The sequence below is a fragment of the Clarias gariepinus genome, chromosome 18 (genome assembly GCF_024256425.1).
Source record: "Clarias gariepinus isolate MV-2021 ecotype Netherlands chromosome 18, CGAR_prim_01v2, whole genome shotgun sequence".
Taxonomy (NCBI): domain Eukaryota; kingdom Metazoa; phylum Chordata; class Actinopteri; order Siluriformes; family Clariidae; genus Clarias; species Clarias gariepinus.
In genome coordinates this window covers 3,202,131-3,225,007 of record NC_071117.1, presented here as the reverse complement: position 1 = coordinate 3,225,007, position 22,877 = coordinate 3,202,131, and the positions used below count along the sequence as shown (strand labels likewise).

Sequence of the window (22,877 nt, the reverse complement as noted above, 5' to 3'; positions counted from 1 at the left end):
TTGCCACTGTTGGGCCCTTGAGCAAAGCCCTCAACTGCTCAGATGTGTAATGAGATAAAAATGTAAGTTGCTCTGGATTAGAGCGTCTGGTAAACGTACACAGAAAAGTTGTTTTTTCTTTTTCATTTTAAATATTCAGAGTCAATCATTAAGATTGACATACGTCTTGTAAAGCAGACCTTACAAGTCAAACATCGATTGCCTGGTTCCAGTCCATCAGGAATCCAAACTGACCACAAGCCTAAACTGTCTAACTTTCCACCAGCAAAAGGTTTTTACATCAGTAGCAATATTTAGGTAAACTGATCCATGATCTGGCAACCCTGCTGCCTGAACTGCAAAGTTTCTTTACATAGGGGAAGCAAAACTTCATTTACAAAACTTCCGGGACAAACTTTGTCTACCTGTAAAAATTATTCCTCCGCCCACTAATTACGCAGCGACAGTTAGTTTCGTTTTTGAAGAATTAAAACTCAGACACAGTTTAATTTCCTGGTGGCGCTTTTAACTCTCACATCTTAAATTTCCTCTTAGAACAAGTTTAGCTTCGTCTCACTAAAATTTTTTAAACACGCGGTAACACACCTCATGGCATCCTCTCTAGAAGACGATCTCGCATGCCCAGCATGTTTAAAGGTTTATCAGGATCCTCATGTCCTCTCCTGTGGACACAGTTTCTGCCGCGGTTGTGTCGGATTTTACCACAAAGGATTATTTGTCTTTTACACAGAAGGGTGTCCCGTGTGTCATCAAAAGATACACCAACAACCTGTGACCAACCTGGTTCTAAGAAGCACCTGCAATTCCTATCAGAGGGAGAAAGAGAAGCCGAAAGAAGAGGACGATGATGACACAGGAAATAAATGTCTACTGCATGGAGAGAAAATCCTGTTTTTCTGCAAAAATGATAACCAGGCGATATGTTCTCGATGCAGAAAACAGAGTCACATGTTACACAAAGTTCAACTTCTGACACACACTGTGGCGCAGAGAAAGGTGTGTATCAATCAAACCAACTCAATATTTATGGATAAACAAAGTGCTTAGATAATCTATAAATGATTCGACCTCTCTGAAAAACACTGACCCTAATTTTAGGATGGATGTTTTCCAGATCATCCAGGGTTAGTGTAAGGTTCATGTCTGCACCATGAGTTTTAGTGTTCGGGGACATTTCGTGTCAGTTTTGCTAGCACAATAACAGAATGGTAATAAATTATTAAAACTAATTTAAATTTTTCAAGAGGTGTTTGTAACCAAATTGTAACCAAAATATTTCAGGTAGGAAAATCATCTGTGTTTGATGTGTGTGGAGGCTTTCTAATGCCCTGAATAAACAGTGTTTAAAATGGGTACAACACACAGACTGCTAGTTTGTTTTATTGTAAAATCTAACTACACCAAAAGCAACCATGCATCTCTGCAGGACCAAATTAAAGCAGCTCTCCGTCCAGCTGAGAAAGTTCTGGAGTCTTTACGAAATGGTACAGCACTGGAGCACAAAGTCACCAAACACATTGAGGTAAGGTGTAGAACATGATTGTCAGGGTAAAATACTTTGCTATAAAATGGGTTTATTGGTCAACTGGTTATTCCTGTTCCCTTTCCTATATAACACAGTAGCTTTCAAATAATAATTATTATCCTACACTTACTCTTTATTGTTTACTATTTATTTTACACATATAAAGCATTTATACTATACTGTACTACATATACTGTATTTACCCATATATTAAGTTAGGATTTACTAAAAGCTTTCTGTTGCCGCTGTTGTGACCTTGAGCAAGGCCCTCAACCGTACAGGTTTAGATGTATAATGAGATAAAATGTAAGCCGCTCTAAATGTTAATGTTCTCACTTTACACCTACGAATGTGTAACCTTTTCCAGCTTTACCTGCATCATTAATTTTGCATGTTGCCATATACTGTACATCAATCAGTCATAACATTAATAATACAAAACATTACCATAGATTAAGATAAGATAAGATAAACCTTTATTCAACCTACAGGAGGGAAATTTTTTATTATCAGCTATACACCAGTAAGCTGGTGCCAGGATCATGGGAAACCAAGGCCCAAGTGGACCAAAAGCTTGTCCAGTTCTATCCACAGAGGCCCCACCCCACAACCGACAGCACACACAGGATCCACTGCCAACGTCCTGGTGCCAGACACAACATCACCCCCCCAGAGGCGCTGTGGAGCCACGCCCCAAGGAGTCAGGGCCACGCCTGTGGCACAAGGGGAATGACACAATACTTGCATAATGTTTTGATTTGTAATGTGATGGCTGATCTGTGTATAATCACACTACTTCCACCTCCATCTTCTTAAATTCCCTGCTATATATTTTTAAACTCAAGTGTAGACTTGAGGATATGATCATTCCTGTTCTCTTTTTTTAACCATTTCTTTCTCATTTCTTTCTCTATTTAAGTCTCAGGCCAAGCAGACTGAGATGCAGATAAAGAAGGAGTTTGAGAAGCTTTATCACTTCCTCAGAGTGGAGGAGGAGGCCAGGAGAGCTGCACTGAAGGAGGAAGAGAAGAAAAAGAAAGAAAAACTTGAAGAATGGATTGAACACCAGATGCAGTCCCTGTCTGATAGAGTGATGGAGGTGGAAGAAGAGCTGGAGAATGATGATGTCACATTCCTATCGGTAGTAATGAATAGATCAATTAACAGTGTCTTGATTATTCCACAATATTAAATGTTAGACTTAACTTGCACATAATGTTTTTTTGTTTGTAGAGTTAACTTGTTTTTCTTTGTTTTCTCATTTCAGAATTATGACCACATTATGACACGGTATGAATTTAAATCATTTTACTCTCACAGTGATCAATTATTTTACTTTAATATATTAAAACCATTGTGTGTATATACTGTACAGAGTTATTGTGTGTTAAAGGGCCCAGGGCAATCTGTCAGATTCCCAGCTGAACTCAGGATCTCTGATCGATGTGTCTAAACATGTGGGAAATCTAACGTTCAGAGTATGGGAGAAGATGAAAGATCTCTGTCCTTACTGTAAGTAACAAAATCGTGTTTGTACGAAGGAAACTTTTCTTCCAATGTTTTAGCTTTTTACCTAAATACTTCCTCTTATTTATTAATTTTTTTCATTTAAACTAAATGTCATTTTGCTCGGCTTCATTAACCAACCAAGAAAAAGCCCTATGGGCTGAAATACAACTATCGCAAATATCACATGATAATTAAATCTTATACTGACTTTTTTAACTGGACTATTGGCCTGAAACGATGTATCTTATTAAGCAAAAATATATTTATTTATTAATTTATTTTAAATCTGTGCCGTGGATTTAGTAACCTGCCTGTCAGGTTTCTGCATGTCTATATTGATGTGCTTGTCCTAATAATCATGTTTTTTTTGGATTGTAACAGTCTATTCACATGAACTGATTAAATGTATGTAATCCTTCATATGACTTACAGTGCATGCACAAAAGTTTCAGTCATAGTTTCAGAAGGGACAAATTATTGCACTGCATCAAGCAAAGAATACAAGGTAGGAGGTTGGAATTTTGGCCACTGTACTGTTGCTTCAGTTGCTCAGGTCTGGGCTCAACAATGTTATGTGGCAACAAAATGAAGTCAGCTGACGACCTGAACGTTCTGAATGAAAAGATCGTCACATCTATGGAGTTTTTATTTCCCTGTTGGCACGGCCATATTATCTGATAGTGGAAGCATGAGGAGCTCTGGGAGCATGAGGAATCATTACTGGTACAATGCTAAGAATCAGGATGGTGATATTACAGAACACTGGTTTATTGGTAAGTTGTATAAGTGTAAAAAGACAATAGGGTAGCATGAATTTACAGTCTTTCTCTTTTTCCATTCAGACCCGGTAGTCCTTGACCCAAACTCCACCCATATCTCCGTGTCTGATGATCTGGTTGGTGTGAGCCATCCTGTTCACAGGTTTTACTTCCCAAACCCCCTAAAGAACAACGTCAAACATTTGGTTATTGGTTCAGAGCCCCAAAATGCCATCTTCAACTGCTGGGAAGTGGAGGTAGGGAGCAGCAAGCACTGGACCCTTGGTGTGTGTCAACACTCAGCAGCTGAGAGAAACTTCACACCACCTTTGACCCCTCAAAATGGGTTTTGGGGTCTTTGTAGAAATGGAGATTCCTGTTATGTCTTGGGGTCCACACAACCTTCAATTCAGGTAAAGAGACCTCTAAAAACAGTGCAGGTGAAGCTCATTCAACGTATTGATCTCAATAACTTTAGCTGGGTCCTGAGGTTTGTAGATACTAGCAATGCATCAAATATAGCTCGTATTCCTATTGAAACCTTTAAGAGCGACCTTTTTCCTTTTCTGATCCCAGAGGACAGGAATGCTGTCCGTATTGTTCCTGTAAATGTGAACATGACCAAGGTGGAGAAATTTAACTTCTTAGAGAAGCTCATGGACATGATTCCTTTATATGTACTTGTAATCCTCATGCTGGTTTGGGTGCTTTTGATGATGTTGATAATGATGTTAGACAAAATAAAGTATTTGAGAGAGTGAAAATCAGAAGAACATTTAAAGAAGCATCTTATACTGTAGGAACAAATGTAGAGAGTTTAACAAGTACGTATAAGATGAATCGGCATGAAAACCAGAGTTTAGTTCTTATGAAAAGTAACAGAGACAGAGAATACAGTATGCGAAATGATGACACAGTGTGATTATCATGTAGAATACATGGAATTCCATGAGATTAAAGCACTTAAATTCCATTATAGATTTAAATTTACCAAAAAAATACATAGATTTTTTATCAATAGTTACACATTTTTCTGAATTTTGTTTTCTTGATAATTGTATAATGATAATACACTAATGTTCTACAATGGTACATATGCATAAATATGCACAAGTGCATAAAGTTAACCAGAAATAAATACACATTTGCTCTGTGCAAAAGTTTGTCATAAATGTATTTTTTAAATCAGCACATACACTATGAATATACTGTAAAATTGTGTTGATTTTATGGAGGCTTTGTTCAGTTTTCAGTTCTGATGCTCACATGCCCAATGTAGGGCCTTTTGGTGGTCGACATGGGCATGGGGACCCTGACCAGTCTGCACCTGCGCAGCTCCATACAAAACAAAGTGTGATGCACTGTGTGCCCTGACTCCTTTCTAGCAGAGCTAGCATTCACTTTTCAGTAGTTTGAATTACAGGACCTCTTCTTTGGAATCAGACTTTCTTTAATCTCTTTCACATCATCTCAAATATGTCAAGTCTATACAGTCTATACAGCACTATACAGAACATTATACTTGCATCAGCTTGTGATTATGGCCAAAATTGCAAAGTTTCAAAAATAAATATATATGTATAAATACAAATGTACATAAATAGAAATGCTTAAAAAAATAAAATAAAATGAGATTGAAGCAATTCTGTGTGTGTGTTATTAAATAGATCTGTTGCATTTTTTTCATGCTTTGGAAACCTTACAGTCATAAGGGAGTGTAATCCTGCCCCTTCCCTTTCTGCCCATCCCTCTGTTTCTCTTTTACACCAATTACATTCACTTCCTCACCCAGGAGGCGGTCTTTATCAGGAAGTCGTCTGAGTTTCTCTTTTCACAGTGTCTCTTCTCTCATGTTCAGAATTTATAATCTCTCCATCTGACTTGGGTTCACTGCCTTCTTTATGGCGGATTCTCTAGAAGATGATCTTTCATGCCCAGTGTGTTGTGAGATTTTTCAGGATCCTCAGCTCCTCTCCTGTGGACACACTTTCTGCAGCCAATGCCTCCAAAAACACTGGACTGTTAACACTCGGACGTGTCCCGTGTGTCGCAGGGTGTCTCTGCAGGAACCCGTGGCCAACCTGGCTCTGAGGAACACCAGTGAGACTTATCAGAAGGAGAAGGAACGGCAGAAGAAGGAGAGTGGAAGTGAAGTCAGATGTTCTCAACATGGAGAGAAAGTGAAGTTCTTTTGTAAAACTGATGAGGAGGTCATATGCTCAAAGTGCAGGAAGGAAAGTCACAAATCGCACAGAGTTCAGCTTCTCACATGGACTGCACGACAGCACAAGGTGAGAGAGAGAGAGAGAGAGAGAGAGAGACTGAGCGAGGAGAAGGGTGGTGCTTGTGCACATACTGAGTACAGGGAAGGAAGTGTTGTATGATATTATCTTACAAAGTGCTAAGCAACAGCTGTTTTTTTCTTTCTACACATTATATTGTCTCTTTATACACTTGTGTTTGCTGATTCTGGTGCTAGTTTTGGCTTACTGCTGTATTTTCATTATTCCTGTGAGAGGTTAGTTGCCGTGTTCTGCTCTGATGTCACAAGGGGGTGTTCATGTTTCTGCCAAATTACATTTTATCTCATTATACATCCAAGAGTCTAAGAGTGGCAAATGTGTGGTGCTTTGGCTTGAACCCAGAACCCCTGATCAGTAATTCAATGTGGGTCTTTCTGCCTTCATTTTTATCTTCAGTAAGTAAAAAGCAGATCAGTTGGTTTGAGGTCAGGTCACTTTGTTTATCTGAAGAAGCCCTTGGTAGCTTTCACAGGACGTTTTGAGTCCTTCTCCATCTGTAAGGTGATCCATTTGTAATGCTGTCCTGTCAGTTTTACAGTTTGCATTTGACTGAATCTGAGCAGAAAGTAGAGCAGATATATGTGCACTAACCGTGTTAGTATAGATGATCTTCAGATAATTCTGGTTTAGAGATTGATTCATCCCTGTACAATACCTGAAACTGTCTGATGAGCATTTCCTAGTAAAATAACTGAACATTCTGTTTTTGAAATTGTTTTTAAATTGAAACCTAAATGCTTATGCGTTTGAAGAAAGTCTGTGTAGAAAGAGAAATATTTAAATACTGCACATCTCATCTCTGCAGGACCGAACTAAAGTAGCTCTCTGCCCAGCTGAGAGCATTCTTGACTCGTTACAAAATGGCACAGCACAGGAATGTAAAGTCGTCAAATACATTGAGGTAAGGTGTAGAACAAGACTGTCACTGTAAAATGTCTGCCGGTTATGAACGTTCCCTTTGCTGTATAATAGCTTTGAAAGCTATCATAGTAAAGCATTTACTGTACATAAGACATCAACAATAGACATCCTATATGACCAGTCAAATGAGGTATGCTTGGAATGTTTCCTGAAGACAAATGTTTTTTAAGCAAATACTTTTGGAGTTCCTGACTCACTGCAAAACAAACAAAAAAAATTCTGTATAGGGATGTCTTACATTTACATTTAGGCATTTGGCAGATGCTCTTATCCAGAGCAACTTAAATTTTTATCTCATTACACATCTGAGCAGTTGAGGGTTAAGGGCCGTGCTCAAGGGCCCAACAGTGGCAACTTGGTGGTTGTGGGGTTTGAAACTGGGATCTTCTGAACTGTAGTCCAATGCTTTAACCACCGGTTTTGGGACGTCCCTGTTAATGTCTTACAGATGTTACTAAATGTTTGTTCACTTGAAGGCAAATTTTGGATAATGAATTGAAAATGATTGTCAGTCATTTTCAAGAATTTTAATTTGGGCATTTAAATAATACCCATGGACCAATATTTGTTTATGTTCCACCATGTGTGTGTGTGTGTATATATATATATATATATATATATATATATATATATATATATATATATATATATATATATATAAATTTTTTCATAAATCACTAATAAATGAGCTTTGTGGTCAGGGGTAGCTCAGTGGTTAAAGCACTGGACTATGGTTTAAAAGGTCCCAGATTCCAATCCCATGACCACCAAGTTGTCCCTGTTGGGTCCTTGAGCGCTGCCCTTAAGGCCCTATCAGATGTATAATGAAATAAAAAGTCGCTCTGGGTAACGGTGTCTGCTAAATGTAAATATTTTTAACTTTGCCTGTTTATGCTCTTATTTGTTTTTAAGTATCAGGCCAAGCAGACTGAGAAGAAGATGAAAAAGGAGTTTGAGAAACTTCATCAGTTCCTTAGAGAGGAGGAGGAAGCCATGAGAGCTGCATTGAGGGAGGAAAAGGAGGAAAAAAAGGAAAACTAGAAGGATGGATCGAACAGGAGATAGTGTCCCTCTCCGATCAACTGATGGAGGTGGAAGAAGAGATAGAAAATAATATTATTGCATTCCTATTGATGATTAAATAATAAATCAATCAGCAGTGCCGTGATTTTTTAGGTCATTTAATTGTTAGAATTAATGTACACTTTAGTTTTGGTAAAGTTAACCTGTTTGTTTTTGTTCGTTCATTTCAGAATTATGGCTACATTCCATGGTATGTTTTTGAAGCCTTTTTTTTCACAGTTTGACATTCTTTACTTCAATAGATCCAAACCATTGTGTGTGTAGAAGTATTACCATACAGTGAGTGTGTGTTTTAGGGTTCAGGGCAGACTGTCAGATTCCCAGCTGAGCTCCGGGTCTCTGATCAATGTGGCCAAACATGTGGGAAACCTGAGGTTCAGAGTGTGGGAGAAGATGAAAGATCTCTGTCCTTACTGTGAGTAACAAAACCCTCAAAAACATTTGAACAGCCCAAATTGATAAAGCATTTATTTTCTTATATAGGAAGAGATGGTTCAGGAAAATGAGATATCATACTGTAACTTCATGGCAGAACAGCTATTTTCTCTTTCCATGCAGACCCAGTAGTCCTCGACCCAAACTCCGCCCACGTCTCTGTGTCTGATGATTTGGTGTGTGTGAGCCGCTCCGGTCCCAAGTCTTACTCCCCCAGTCCTCTACACAGCAATACTAACCTTTTGGTTCTAGGTTCAGAGGCCCAAAATTCCAGTGTCAGCTGCTGGGATGTGGAGGTGGGAGACAGCAATCACTGGACCCTTGGTGTGTGTCGACGCTCCGTAGCTGAGAGAAACATCACACAACCATTGACTCCTCAAAATGGGTTTTGGGGTCTTTGCAGAAATGGCAATTGCTATAATGCCTTAGGGTCTGCTCCGGGTTGGTTAATGAGACATCCAGAAACGATGCGGGTGAAGCTGGTTAAATATCATGATATGAATAACTGGAGGTTTTATTGGATGCTGAAATTTTTAGATGCTAGCAGCGAGTCAGAGATCGCTTGTATTCGTGATATAGCCTTGGAGAGTGATCTTGTCCCCTTTCTGATCCCAGAGGACAGGAATGCTCCTCTGCGCATCGTTCCTGTAAATGTGAACATGACCAAGGAGAATAAGTTCAGCTTCTTTGAGAAGCACATGCACATGTTACATTTGTATGTAATTGGATTATTCCTCCTCCTTTTTGTAATAATGTTGCCAAAAAAATAAACTGAAAACTTCAGAGGTCAGAGGTCTATTGCAAAAAGGAGATTATACTGTAGTAGATTAAAACAATCTTTATAAGAGCAATAAGGCTTCTAAAATAGATTCCTTGAAACGTATGAGGGTGAATAAAAAATATCTACAGTACACTCTAGCTGCAGAATTTATTTTAATGAACTATTGTAAAAGATAAAAATTAAATTTTTAAAAATAATCTACACATTCTTGATCAGTCAATAAGCTTTTGTCTTCGCTCATTAAAACTGTTTTATGCTTAGCCGCGAGCCATGAATGCACCGCTGTCATCACTCAGATCAGCACTATAAGAAGGATGCTTTAACACCTGAAAATTAGGTTAGCGTCAACAGCGTTGGCATTAGTATGCAGTTGAGCATTTTCATGCATGCAATGCCCTTGGGTATCAGTCCTCTGCATCCAAGTTGAAGTTTAGGATTCAGCTCTTCAATTACTGTAGCATTTCACTGTCATAAGCACAGTTGATTGTTTAACCTTTTCCCTGATAATGTTCCAATACTGGCCCTTGAGAATCCCAGGAAACCGTACGTTTTGATGAATTTCCAGCTGATAAGTGAATTTTTACCTTTTTTCGGTCATCGATAGAGGATGTTTCCATTCCATACTCTGGCATTTACTCTCAGGCTTATAAAGATGAATCCATATTTCATCAGCAGTAATGATTCTCTTTTAGAAACTTTAACTTTCTTGAAGTAATGTTTATATATTCAAATGCTTCTGTTTATTTTCTTCCGTGAGTTGTTTTGGCACAACTCAGACCTTGCAAATTACAAGTCCCTTTTTGCTTGCAATTACAAATAAACTCTTACAAATTAACATATGACACAACGAGGTCAATATGTGTCAAGATGGTGTTGTCCATTATCGCTTGTTGCTCATAACAGTTGCATAGAAGCAATAGATTTTGCTGTAATAAAGCTAGTAGGCTTTGTAGCAACACGAACACAATCATGTAGTCCGCCATTATTGTTGTTGCTGTTACGTGTGACGCAGCCGACACGTGATGTGATGACATCATCGTTTCACAAAATATACAGATTGGCCGTACACACGAAGACGCAAGGGTGTCGTTTTCAGATTTATCCACTTTGGGACCCGGTTTCAAAAAATAGCGGTTTCAGTCTCCTAAAACGCCGGATCCGTGTGGACGAAACGCCAATACGATAAAAAATTTATACGTATACAGCGAAACGCGTCTCCGTGTGGACAGGCCCCTAATGAGGAGTAACAGAATCAGGGAATATTGGTACCTGTCATGTTCATGTTCAGATCCCGTTCACACTCACCTGAATTCTCTTCATTAGGTTTACCTTGACGCTATGTACAGTATAAACAGGCTTTGGACTCTATCCCTTCATGAAATATTGCTTAATACACTCTATTCTGACCTTAGCAAAGTTTGCAGTTTGTCCTGTCCTTCTGCTTTAACCTACTTTTGATTCCTGGGTTTTGTAAATTGGGAATTAGTTTGCTCATCACTGGACTTTGAGGTCACTTTAGTTTTTTTTATTCCACATTGTGATTTGGATTTGTTTGTCTATGATTACGAAAAATAAATATTTCACCGATGCAGCTGCTTCCATTTTAGCCTCTAAAACCTGATAGACAAAGTACGATAAGACAACATTATTTTCTTTCTTTTTTTTTTTTTTTGCACATCACAGTAACCAAGAAACTGCATGATATTAAAGCAGTTAAATTTCCTAACAGAATTATGTTTTCCAAAAACAATCATGATGGCCTCTTAGTGGATTTAGTTTACTCTGTATTTTAACATGATTGTATAGGGCACATGATTGTGAGATCATATGCTACTCATTTTATTTATCTCCCTCACTGTATACTGTTCATATATGCAGATTATTCTGCACTACAAAAATGCACTTTGGTGTGACCTCATGTGGTGTGTCTCCTGTGACCCTGAACTGGATTAACACTATAGAGAATGAGTGAGAGTAAGATTATGGAGGCTTTGTTAGCTGTTAACTAATGAAAGGTTATTGATTTTAAACAACCTGGATTTAACAGAAACTGCCCTTCTGGTTTACACTGAGAATCTCCATGCTGCTAGAAACTGTCATCTCTCCAAGCCTTGGAATCTGTGGAATAGCATGGCAATGGTTTGCCTCCTACCTAGAAGATCAGTTGTATGAGGTGACATGGAGGGGATCCACATATACTCTACTAGGTGTCCTACAAGGCTCAGTATTGGCCCCCATCTGTTCTCCCTCTATACCATATCTCTTGTTGTCATATTCTTGCATGGTTATTTATATCATTGGTATGCAGAAGACACTCAACTCATTCTCGCCTTTTCTCCCTCAGACACTCATATTTCCACCCAGAACTCATGCACTGGATAAGAGTGTCTGTCAAATGCTTAAATGTACTGTAATGAAATAATAAGGTGAAGTAAAACTGATTTACTTTTAAAGGTTTTTAAAATACAAAAATTAAAACATTGAGTGTCATTTATACACACACACCCCTGCCACCTGAAGAAAGTTTGATCGTTTTAAGCATTCCTTTTAGATTTACTATAATTGAATTTGCACATTATAAAACCAACTACATCTAGTCTATGGAGGACTAAACATGACATAATTATAAATAAATAAATGTGTGAATAAATGAGTAAATATAGAAATAAATAGATAAATAAAGAATGTGACACAAAAATAAATAAATGAAGAAATGTGGAAATTCAGAAATGAATAAGTCTTGAAATATGTTAATAAACAAAAGTAGGAATATATTTAGCAATTTTCCAGGGCTTATTGTATTTATGTATTTATTTATTTATTTATTTCTATAGTTACTCATTTATTCACACATTTATTTATTTATTTTTATTTATTTATGTGATGTTTAGTCCTCCATACTAGTCAGCCTGAGGTGTGGTGCGCATTAGATAACGGACTGTTTCCTTTGGGTTCACACACTGTAGTGTATGCTTTAGTCCACAGTTGTCTTAATTATCACCTGGATACCATACTGTGTGCATGTGCACACACTCTACAGTGATACAACTAATCCTGCCATCTGACACTTGATCTTTCTTGATCTTGATCAGATCTCACGTGCATGCTGTTTTCAGTTGGACCTACAGCTATCCTGTCCTCCACAGCAGGAAAGACTCATATTATTTGTCTGAATTCTCTTCTGCTGTGTAAGATTATGTAGGTTTTAATGATTTGTCAGAACACTGTGTAATATTTAATAGCGCCAAGTTACAAAAGTAAATCAATAAATACCCTAAAAAATTTTATGCTGAAAAACAAATTAAATAAAGCTGGAAAGAATTCTACATGTGGTACTAATCAGATCAGTTAGATTTCATGATAGTTTTAGATAGTTTTCACGGTACAATAAACATTTGTTTTTTAGAAGCAAGATATTACGTAACACTAAAGCAGCACGGTGGTATAATCCTGCCTCTTCACTTTCTGCCCATCCCTCCATTTCTCTTTTACACCAATTATATTCATGTCCTCCCAGGAGGCGGTCTCTAACAGAAAGTATTGTCTATCAGGAAGTTTCACTTTCCCAGTATCTCGTCTGCTTAAAATTTATAATCTCTCCATCTGACTTGGGTTCACTGGTTCCTTGATGGCGGATTCTCTAGAAGACGATCTCTCATGTGTAGTGTGTTGTGAGATTTTTCAGGATCCTCAGCTCCTCTCCTGTGGACACACTTTCTGCAGCAAATGCCTGCAAAACCACTGGACTGTTAACACTCGGACGTGTCCCATGTGTCGCAGGGTGTCTCTGCAGGAACCCGTGGCCAACCTGGCTCTGAGGAACACCAGCGAGACTTATCAGAAGGAGAGAGAACGGCAGAAGAAGGAGAGTGAGAGCGAGAGTGAAGTCAGATGTTCTCAACATGGAGAGAAAGTCAAGTTCTTCTGTAAAACTGATAACGAGGTCATATGTTTAACGTGCAGGAAGGAAAGTCACAGATCGCACCGAGTTCAGCTTCTCGCACAGGCTGCACGACAGCACAAGGTGAGAGAGAGAGAGAGAGAGAGAGAGAGAGAGATATGTGGTTGTGCAAATAGTGAGGACATGGAAGGAAGTTTTGTGTAATATGATCCTATCTTATTTAGTAATTTGAATTATTGTTTGATGTCGATAATTGATTTTATTGTGAAAGCTGGAGATTTGGAATATGATCTGTTTGAGTGCACAGATGGTAGAGTGAGTGAGTAGGTGGCGCTGTAGATAAAGATCCGTTTAGGTAAAAATGAAAAATCCCAGATTGACCCTTATCAGCCGGTATTCCAGTGTTATTGTGGTTAGTAAAATTTTAATTGGGCAGCATGTTCAATTTAATTAATAATCTGAATTTAATTATAAAATAAATTTTGGATGGTGTTAAAGTGCATGTTAGTTGTAAAGATTCATATGTGAATCATTCATAGCCAATTTTCTCTTTAATGAGTTTTTGACATTTTTAGAAATAATAATCACAATGACAATCTAAAATGTCAGCAGTTGTGGCTCAGATGGTTGAGCCTCTGTGTTGCCGAACAGAAGTTCAGAGGTTTGAGCCCCACTACTGCCAGGTCACCACTGTTGGGTCCTTGAGCAAGATCCTTCACCCCATAACACCCAGTTTTCCGCTGATATGTTTTTGTATTTAAGTCATTGTGCATACACTCTGTGTTTGCATACCAATCATTACCGTCTTTAAAAAGTGGTTTCCTCATCTTGCTCTTGGCTACCACAGTTTGTATTGTTTGTTGGTCACCTGACCTTGATCTGTTTGTATCGCATCAGTTTGCATTGTTTGGTCATTTAAAAAAAAAAGTCCTTTGTGCCTGGAATTTGATTGTTGAATGGCACCCCATTCACTGGGGTGAAAAACAAGTTCCTTTTGTATTTCTGGGTAATAATGATTATAATGTTATGTACACTGTTGACTCAAAATAAAAGTTGCACAATCTAGTAATTTATTGGACTGCAATTTGCTTTGATTTTGGCTGTGGCATATTTGGTTTCGATAAGCTTATGCAATGTCACAACATGCATCTCCATCCAGAGTCACATTCATTTCTCTCCATGATCTTATATTGATGATGTCTGACCAACTTCTCTAGCTCATCTCAAAGATTCTCAATGTGGTTAAGGTCTGGACTCTGGATGTGGTTAAGGTCTGGACTCTGGATGTGGTTAAGGTCTGGACTCTGGATGTGGTTAAGGTCTGGACTCTGGATGTGGTAGCCAGTCCACACATGGAAACGGTGTCCACACCTGAACAACTCTTTCACAATTTGAGGCTGAGGAAATTATTTAATCTCAATTCAGTCAACTGACTTCATTTTTGTGGTCACATAATGTTGCTGAACTTAGTCCCAGTTCCTAGTCCCAGTTATTTGTTTGTGTCTCATGTCCTTGATTTTATTGTTTATCAGGACCGAATTAAAGCTGCGCTCCATCCAGCTGAGAAAGCTCTCCAGTCTCTAAAGAATGGCACAAACAAAAAAGCTGAAATCACCAAGTACATTCAGGTAACTCACGAAAACATTTTGTTATTTTTTTTTAAATAAAATAATCAGTCTTGTTTCACATTTTAATTAGAAACAAATTCATCATGAATGTATCCATTTTCTTATCTATGTTTCTTTCTGTCTAACCTCTCAGTCTCAGGGTCATCAGGCAGAGAGACAAATAAAAGCAGAGTTTGAGAAATTTCACCATTTCCTTAAAAAGGAAGAGGAGGCCAGAATGACAGCACTGAAGAGAGATGTGGAGAAAAAGAAAGGGAAATTGGAAGAAAGGATAGAACAAGACATATCGCTTCTTTCTGACAGAGTGAGGGAGGTGGAAGAAGAACTAGAGAGTGAAGATGCTGCATTTCTGCAGGTAAACTTGACTCCAGGTAGGATTGAACTCAATACAGCTGGAAAAAATAGCTTCTAAAACATAGCTTACAGCTTAAGGAAATCTGCTAACCATTCTGGAAGAGAATAATAATGAAAGAGAATGATTTTCAATATGAAATTCAGTTAACATATTTTTTTAAAAAGTGAACCCAAGTGGCCCTATATAAATCGTAAAACAAAATGAAACTACATTCCCCCAGGACTAGTTTGTTTGCAGTTGAGGTGTGTCATCATGAGCCCCTTAAAGCACTATGGAGGTAGTAGACATTCCTGAGGAGTTAACGAGATTTACTTTACATTTCCGCCTACTCCGCTTTAGAATAACGGTTAGTTTAACTCCTGTGTTCTGGGGTATCACAAATGTTTTTAATAGAAAGCTAGTACGCTATGTACTGTAGGATGTACAAGCTCTTATGACATAACGTCATCAGGTGGATGTTCTTGCTGAAAGTGCTTCTGTGACTGGTTTTTAATGTGGTTTTGGGCAGGCAGATGCTCTCCCCTCTTTCCAGTAACGCAGACTACAGCTGAATGTTTTAAGTGGTGTTTTTATGTTTTACTGTACTGAACTGGACTGTAACACTTCCATCCACGTTCATAACTTATGACAATTAAAAACTGCTATTTTCTTAAATATTTGTTGTTGTTGTGTGTAACATGCCTTGTTGGTTTTCTTGTCTTTCAGAATTACAACTTTGTACTGCAGAGGTACAACATGTTTTTTTTTTTTTTATCTACAGCCGAGCACTTCCTGTTCCTATTTCCTGTTTCTCCTGCTTATGCTCTATCTTTAATATTGTGTTCGAGCTGTACTGCAATACAGCTGTAATTTCTTCTTTCTTTTTCTGGCTTTAATTTGCATTTTAAGCGATAATTCCTCTCATAAAGACTGGTACATAAACAAATACTCCATACTTTTTCAAAAATTCTAATGAAAAAAAACTAAAGTTTGTATGCTGTCACCTTTGGCCCTGGTGTGATAACATCTCGTTACACAATGGATGATTAATTTCCTGTTTGTGTCTTTTGTTTTAGGGCTCGTCATACAATGCTGGATTCAGAGTTACCTTCAGCAGATCTTATCAACATGGCTGAACATGTGGGGAATCTGGGGTACCGGGTGTGGGAGAAGATGACAAATATCTTCCATTACTGTGAGTAAAACTCCAAGGATTAGTTTTATTGAATAAGGTACTGTATGATAACCTCATGTCAGATATTGTGTCCAGATCCGGTCCTCCTGGATCTCAACAGTGCTCCTGAGGACTTTTTCATATCAGATGACCTGGCAAGTGTTGGAAAGTCGTCATGCATCCGGCCAAACCCTATTGGGTTTCATGGGAATCGTTTGGTGCTCGGATCTGAGGGATACAGTGACGGCTTCCATTGCTGGAACATCGAGGTGGGAAACAGTAAGCACTGGACTCTTGGTGTGTGTCAGCGTTCAGCAGACATGGATTTGGTAAAACCTCTGACTGCTGAAATGGGCTTCTGGGGTCTCAAAAGAAAAGGGGATTCCTACATGCTCCTGACATCCTACAAATACTCCTTCAAGATACAGAAGAAGCCAAGAACAGTGCAAGTGCAGCTGGGAGGATGGTTCACCTTAGGCAACCTGAACATAGATCGCATGGTGAGATTCGTGGATGTCAGCGACGGATCTGTTATTGCATGTTATACCGGAATTCCCCAAGGTGTGCCGTTGTTTCCATTCCTCATCCCAGAAGAGCGTTTTTCTCACCTGCGCATTGCTCCTACCATTCCTGCCCTAATCTTAGAGCATGTGGTTGTAGAGAGACAAAAAACTCAGATCTCAGATTACCTAATGTATTTCTTTATAGCTGTTTTGGTCATTTGGTCGTTAATGTTTGGAGGAAATAAATAAGTGAATAAGTGACTACACAAACAAGTGAGTGAAGGAGTAAAGGAGTGAGTCTGAGGGTAAATTACTGAATGAGTGAGTGAGTAAATGAATAATGAGTTCAGTGAGTCAAAGAGTTATTAAGTAATTAAATGAGTGAGTCAATAAATCAATAAATTAAAGGGCATGAGCCAGTCAGTAAGTGTGTGAATAAATAGGAGAGTAAATGAGTGAGTGAGTGAGTGAGTGAGTGAGTTAATGAGTTAATGAGTTAATTAACTGTCAATAGGGTATTAACGAAACAGCATTATGAAAAATTGCCATAAACTGCAAACCATTATACAGCACATTTTTTATATTATCTTTAATCAGTACATTTCAATTTTATGCTCAGACCATTAAAACTGTTTAAACACTTAAGCAAAGATCAAAACACTGTGAGACAGTATACACATTCTGTTACATCTCTAAAATAAAATGAATAAAGAAATTATATTAAAAAAACTTATTGTCAAAATTAGATGCTTTGTAAATAAAGAAACAAAAAATGTAATTTTCATTTACATTTAAACATCATTCTCAAATATAAAGTTTCTTTACAGAGTAAAGCGTTACATAACAATAACTATAATTAGATTATAGCTATAATTAGATTAATTACAGAAAATGATGACAGATATAAATGTCCCACACACTGTAGAATAAGAAAAGCTACTCACACAGTAAGGAGAGTAAATACAGTCATTTATAAAAACAGCAGAGAGCGCCCTCTGCTGATGGTCAGGAATTATTGTTCATTAAAATAAATTACTGTAGAGCGCTTTACACATCACATCACAAAGATCAAGGAATTTATAAAGCTCTGATAGAATGAAATATAACATTTTATATCTGTTTACTAAATATAAAACAAACAAAAAGTGTATTCAAGTGTAAGGAATTTCATGCATTGCTTTTATTCGCTGTGACATCCGCAGATTTTGGGGGGATTCGAGGGGATTGTGTGTGTGACTCTGCAGTGGAGTGAGTACACAGTGTCTGGGGAATCAGAAGGGTGTAAGTAATATACAGTTGATTCAAGATCATAATGGTGTCTGTGATCTTCAATCTGCTCATAGAGGGAAATCTAAAAAGGAAAGAAGGAAACTGTCTTAGAAGCCCAGAGATAAACAAACTGCACTACTCTCTTTTCTTCAGCTCCACTATGATGCAGAGGTATGAATTATCTATGGTGAAATGGAAGGGTTCATTGGCTTTGGCTCGTTTTCAAACTTGTCATGTACAGCAGAGATTTGGAGATTTGACCCTCTATTTTTATACACATTAACAATTTCATAAATGGACACCATCTGTACCATATTGGGGTAATTTGTCCAGTTTCCTCTTTAGTTGCTGTTGCTGATGTTCACTGCAAGTCTATGACGTCTACAGTTTGTCTATTAGAATTCGTTGGCTTAGTGAAAGCCACAGAGTTGGTATAAAGCATTTACTTTTTACAAACATTTTACTGTTTTGTTTGCCCCAAATAATCATGCTGTTCAACATTCAGAATAATAAAAATTAATTTCTGAACAGTTGCCGCACCATCCAAGCTTCAATGCATACAGTTGGTGTGTTTCCCATGTCGATATCAAATACAAAGGTTTTTTTAAATATGTCTTAATTTTTCCTTTAATAATTTACTTGAATAATGTCTTAAATTTTTTGTCTTTAATTTTACTGTTCAAAAAATGTTGCCAGCAAAAGGGTTAACTTAACTTATGTAGTCTATTTTCACAAGACTTTTTTTCCTTGGACTGGGTGAAGACAAACATATTTTTAAAACTCATACGTCACTAATTTTTAATTGAATACGTCTCTGATAAGTGGCTTTGTATCATGGCTAAGCTCAGTCTGGTTGAAATGAACTTTTCCCTATATGTCACTGTACATCACTGTCATCATCCGGTTTTCAGCAATTTGGAGAAACAAAACAAGAAGAGCAGCAACATAATTCACAGCAGCATGCTCACTTCTGGAAGTCTTTCCATTACATTTCTGTTCAAGGACCCTGCAAAAGAGACAGCCATGTGTCTTTTTCTATTTAGAAATACACTTGTGTATTATTTTTGATTTAACAACCCCTTGAAATGCCACATGAACCCCTAGAAACCACATAAGTACAATAAAAATTGGGCTAGCAATTAACCACCTAGCAACACACAAGGAGTCACTTGGAATACTTTAGCGATATGGTAGCAACTGCGTTAGCATGGCAACCCTATGAAAAAGCACAACAATCTCTTAAGAGTAGCCTAGCAACCACCTAAAATACCATTACAGGGCACAGACACACACACACACACACACTTGGGAATACTTGAGAACTGTTATGAGATTGTGCTAATGTGTTAAGTTCTCATATGTCCCAGCTCACTATAGGAGATGTAATGTGTGAAGCTGAAAATGTTTCAGATATTAAAGCAGGGCGAGTCGCAGCTCGATGAGAACGAAGGAGTCTTAAGATGATGGCGAGAGAAAATGATGCAAAGACCCTTCTTCCTGACATTGCTGCATCATCTGTGGAGAAAGAATCTGTTGACATTTGCAAGGCTGCAGGAAGCGAGGCTGATGTTACCAGTGATGTTCTTCACACCTAAGATGTACTATGTGATGTAATGTCCGACAGTCAGCAAGACACCAGATAAGAATATGTATTCTGTTATTCTATGTTAAATCTATTTAGAAGCAGTAGAGAGCAGCTTAGTTCTTCACTATTTACCTTATAAGGTTAGAACCTGCTCGGTGGTTAGTAGGGTAAGGCTGTTAGAACATGAGTCACAGGACCAGGGTATAAGAGAGATCTGTTGTACTTCCATAATGTTCTTAGGCAGCGGTTCCAGGCATTGTTAATTTAAGTTCACAAGACTTTGTGTTCTTTTATTTTCCTTTAAACCATTTGCTTAGTTATACTTATTTACCATTTATTGCTTTTTTTTTGCTAAAGTTGTAGTTGCTTGCATTATAAAAATAATAAAAGGCGGTCTCCCATTGCGAGGTTAGTACCCCCAGTACTGGGCAGCAGCTGTGAGGTCTTTGTGTTCAGGAACAGACAATTCCAGGGACTACATTTCCAAGGACACTTTCTAAAGTGAGTCTTGTACTGACCTTTACAGTATTTGATAACGGTAATAGATCGTCCTTTGCAGATAGATATTTCTTATTTGGGCTTGTGATTACGGAACGATTATCAAATGCAGCATTACAGAACTTAACCTAATCTCTTTGGGAAGAAACCAGAGTACCTGAGGGAAACCCACCAAGCACAGGCAAAACAAACAAATTGCATACACAGACACGAGGAACCACATGCTAATCACTATGCCACCAGGCCGCATGAAAATATACTTAAACTTAAGTAAAGTTAACTTAATGTAAAAAACTTTACTTATTTTTGAGAGGGGGTTGTATTAATTGGGGTAATAGTAGTACTGTAGTAGTGGTGGTTTTGGTGGCAATAGTAGTACTGATATTAGCAGTAGTATTATCAGTAATAGTGGTAGTACCAGTATTCATAATATCACCAATCTTAAGCCTTAACCTTATTAGCAATAAGGAACCCAATAGTCCAGATATCTCCATGTCTCCACCAGATTTTCTTCTGCACCAGAACAAAAGACCACAAATGTGAGGTGAGTATTGTTAAGTCTTACCTGGCTCAGGTGTGCATGATCTGCCATCTGGATTCTCTGTTGTGTCTTCTGTTACTAATGTACATGTACCACGATGTATGAGCATGCTGATGAATTATATATTTAATGGAAAAAGGAAACAAATAAGTGATGATTCTGACTGTGGTTTCCTTAGAACTTAAAATGCAAAATTTTACATAACTGAATTAAATGAAGACACGCTACACTAAGAGACTCTAGACCGCTTAGTGTTCTGCTTAGGGGAAAAAAAAAAAACAGTGCTTACTTTTTTGACAATTTACTGCAATATGATGAAAACTATTCTCACCAGTAACTTGGAGCCAAATTCCAGTCAAGATCAAATGATTACTGGCACGTTATCAAAGTCGTATTAATGATGGAATATACTTTAGATCTGTTTATGAATTTTATTTTATTTAATATCAGAACTAGTAGAGTAGAAATGCCTATAATGTGACTAATGCATTAAAATTGGCGATCACTTTTAATATTAAACAGGTGGCAAATTATTTGGCAGTGATACAGTGTGTTGTTGTGCTAAACTGAAGACGGCGCCGTCCGCGGAGCCGTGTGGTTCATGTACATTTTTCCTTTAGGAAAATTTTTTAGCCCTTTTCATATTTTGCCTGAGGTGGATATTTAAAAAAAAAAAAAGTTTTGCCTTCCAAGGCAACTGATTATGGAGCTTCTTGACCTGCTCAGACCTGCACTTGCCAGGCCAACGCGTCATACTTACGCTCTGTACTTACGCTTTGTTTAAAATATGTTTCATTGATCATTAGCCATCATTCATGACTGGATGGACTTTTCTTTTGACACGTTTTTTTTTTATGATGAAATTTGATTTAGTTAAATAAAAAAAAATTAAACATGGGAGTTTCAAACCCCGCATCCTTTCATTTTTTTTTGAATGATTGTAATGCTTTATACACCTACAGTATCTCACCTATATTTAATCAAGGCAAGGCAAGGCAAGTTTATTTGTATAGCACATTTCATACACAGTGGTAATTCAAAGTGCTTTACATAGAAGAAAATAAAATAAACAAGAAATGAAATAAAAGATAATAGCAATAAGACATTTTAACAAAAACTTTTACATTTCATTTAAAATAAAAATAAATGCAGTTTGCAACAAAACTTTAAACTAATTAAAATTTAAATAAAAATAAAAATAAAAGACTAATTAAAACTAATAAAATCATAATATAAAAAAATGAAACAGTTAAAAAAAAATAGATAAACATAAAATAGTACATGTATACAAACATGTTTAATTTTTTGGCGGTCCTCGGGGAAGCTTCCGGACCTTGCAGAACTTTGCGGAACATTAAAGGAATGTCGCGGGCAATCGCGGCAGCTCACGGTGCCTAACATCGCATCTCACCATGAGTCAAGCCACATACAGTAGGTGAGATAGGGGTATTAGGCACTGTGAGCTGCCTCGAGTGCCCGTCCGATGTTCCGCGAAGATCTGCAAGGTTTGCGAGCTTCGGCATGTTAAACATGTTTATTTTTTTGCATGGTAAGATGGAAACGTTATCATGGCACCAAACCTCGCGCTGAATCAGATCTATTTGTTTTAAATTGGCAAAAATAAACAATAAACATTAAATTAATTGGTTGTTTGAAGAAAATAACCAGATGACCTCCAGGATTGTAAGGTGGAATGTAAGGATAAACACCTCCACATTCTCTCACTGCTACAGTTCAGCATTAAAATAACTGCAGCACAAAATCATTAAGGTTCGTCCTGCTCTACTCTGTAGTCAGAATAAGGCAGAATAAGGCAGAAGTGGTGATGATAAACTTCTTTATTATAAAGTAAAATGAAGTTTAAGTTTATTTCCATTTCGTGGAAATGAAAGAATAATGTAATGCATATGTATGTAATTCTGTTTTCTCTTTCTGTATAGGGTCCAGGCCCTCCTTTCTGCTGGTGTTCAGAAAGGTCACCATTTATCAACTGCCCAGTCATGGCACCAGAAACTCCCACATACTCTGGCCTCATCATTTTCAAACCCTAATTATTTAAAACTTTATGTTTTAAAGAAGTTGACTATTTTAGACAAAGTCACAACAATTATCTTACAATACCATCTTAG

The 22,877-nt window shown here is 37.6% G+C and overlaps 2 protein-coding genes and 1 pseudogene across 2 annotated transcripts; all 3 read left to right on the top strand.

Annotated features, from left to right (window-relative positions):
- Nucleotides 1-478: 478 nt before the first annotated feature.
- Nucleotides 479-4,710, top strand: LOC128506767 (E3 ubiquitin-protein ligase TRIM35-like). The gene is made up of 6 exons (XM_053477344.1): nt 479-996; nt 1,427-1,522; nt 2,445-2,666; nt 2,793-2,815; nt 2,919-3,037; nt 3,877-4,710. The coding sequence occupies exons 1-6, from the start codon at nt 589-591 to the stop codon at nt 4,551-4,553; spliced, it is 1,545 nt and encodes a 514-aa protein (XP_053333319.1). The 5' UTR covers nt 479-588; the 3' UTR covers nt 4,554-4,710.
- Nucleotides 4,711-5,600: 890 nt separating this feature from the next.
- Nucleotides 5,601-10,904, top strand: LOC128506768 (nuclear factor 7, brain-like; annotated as a pseudogene).
- Nucleotides 10,905-12,272: 1,368 nt separating this feature from the next.
- LOC128506857 (E3 ubiquitin-protein ligase TRIM35-like) lies at nt 12,273-18,701 on the top strand. The gene is made up of 6 exons (XM_053477463.1): nt 12,273-13,339; nt 14,749-14,844; nt 14,978-15,199; nt 15,905-15,927; nt 16,255-16,373; nt 16,449-18,701. Exons 1-6 carry the CDS (start codon nt 12,944-12,946, stop codon nt 17,102-17,104), a joined length of 1,512 nt encoding a protein of 503 aa, XP_053333438.1. The 5' UTR covers nt 12,273-12,943; the 3' UTR covers nt 17,105-18,701.
- The last annotated feature ends 4,176 nt before the right edge of the window (nt 18,702-22,877 follow it).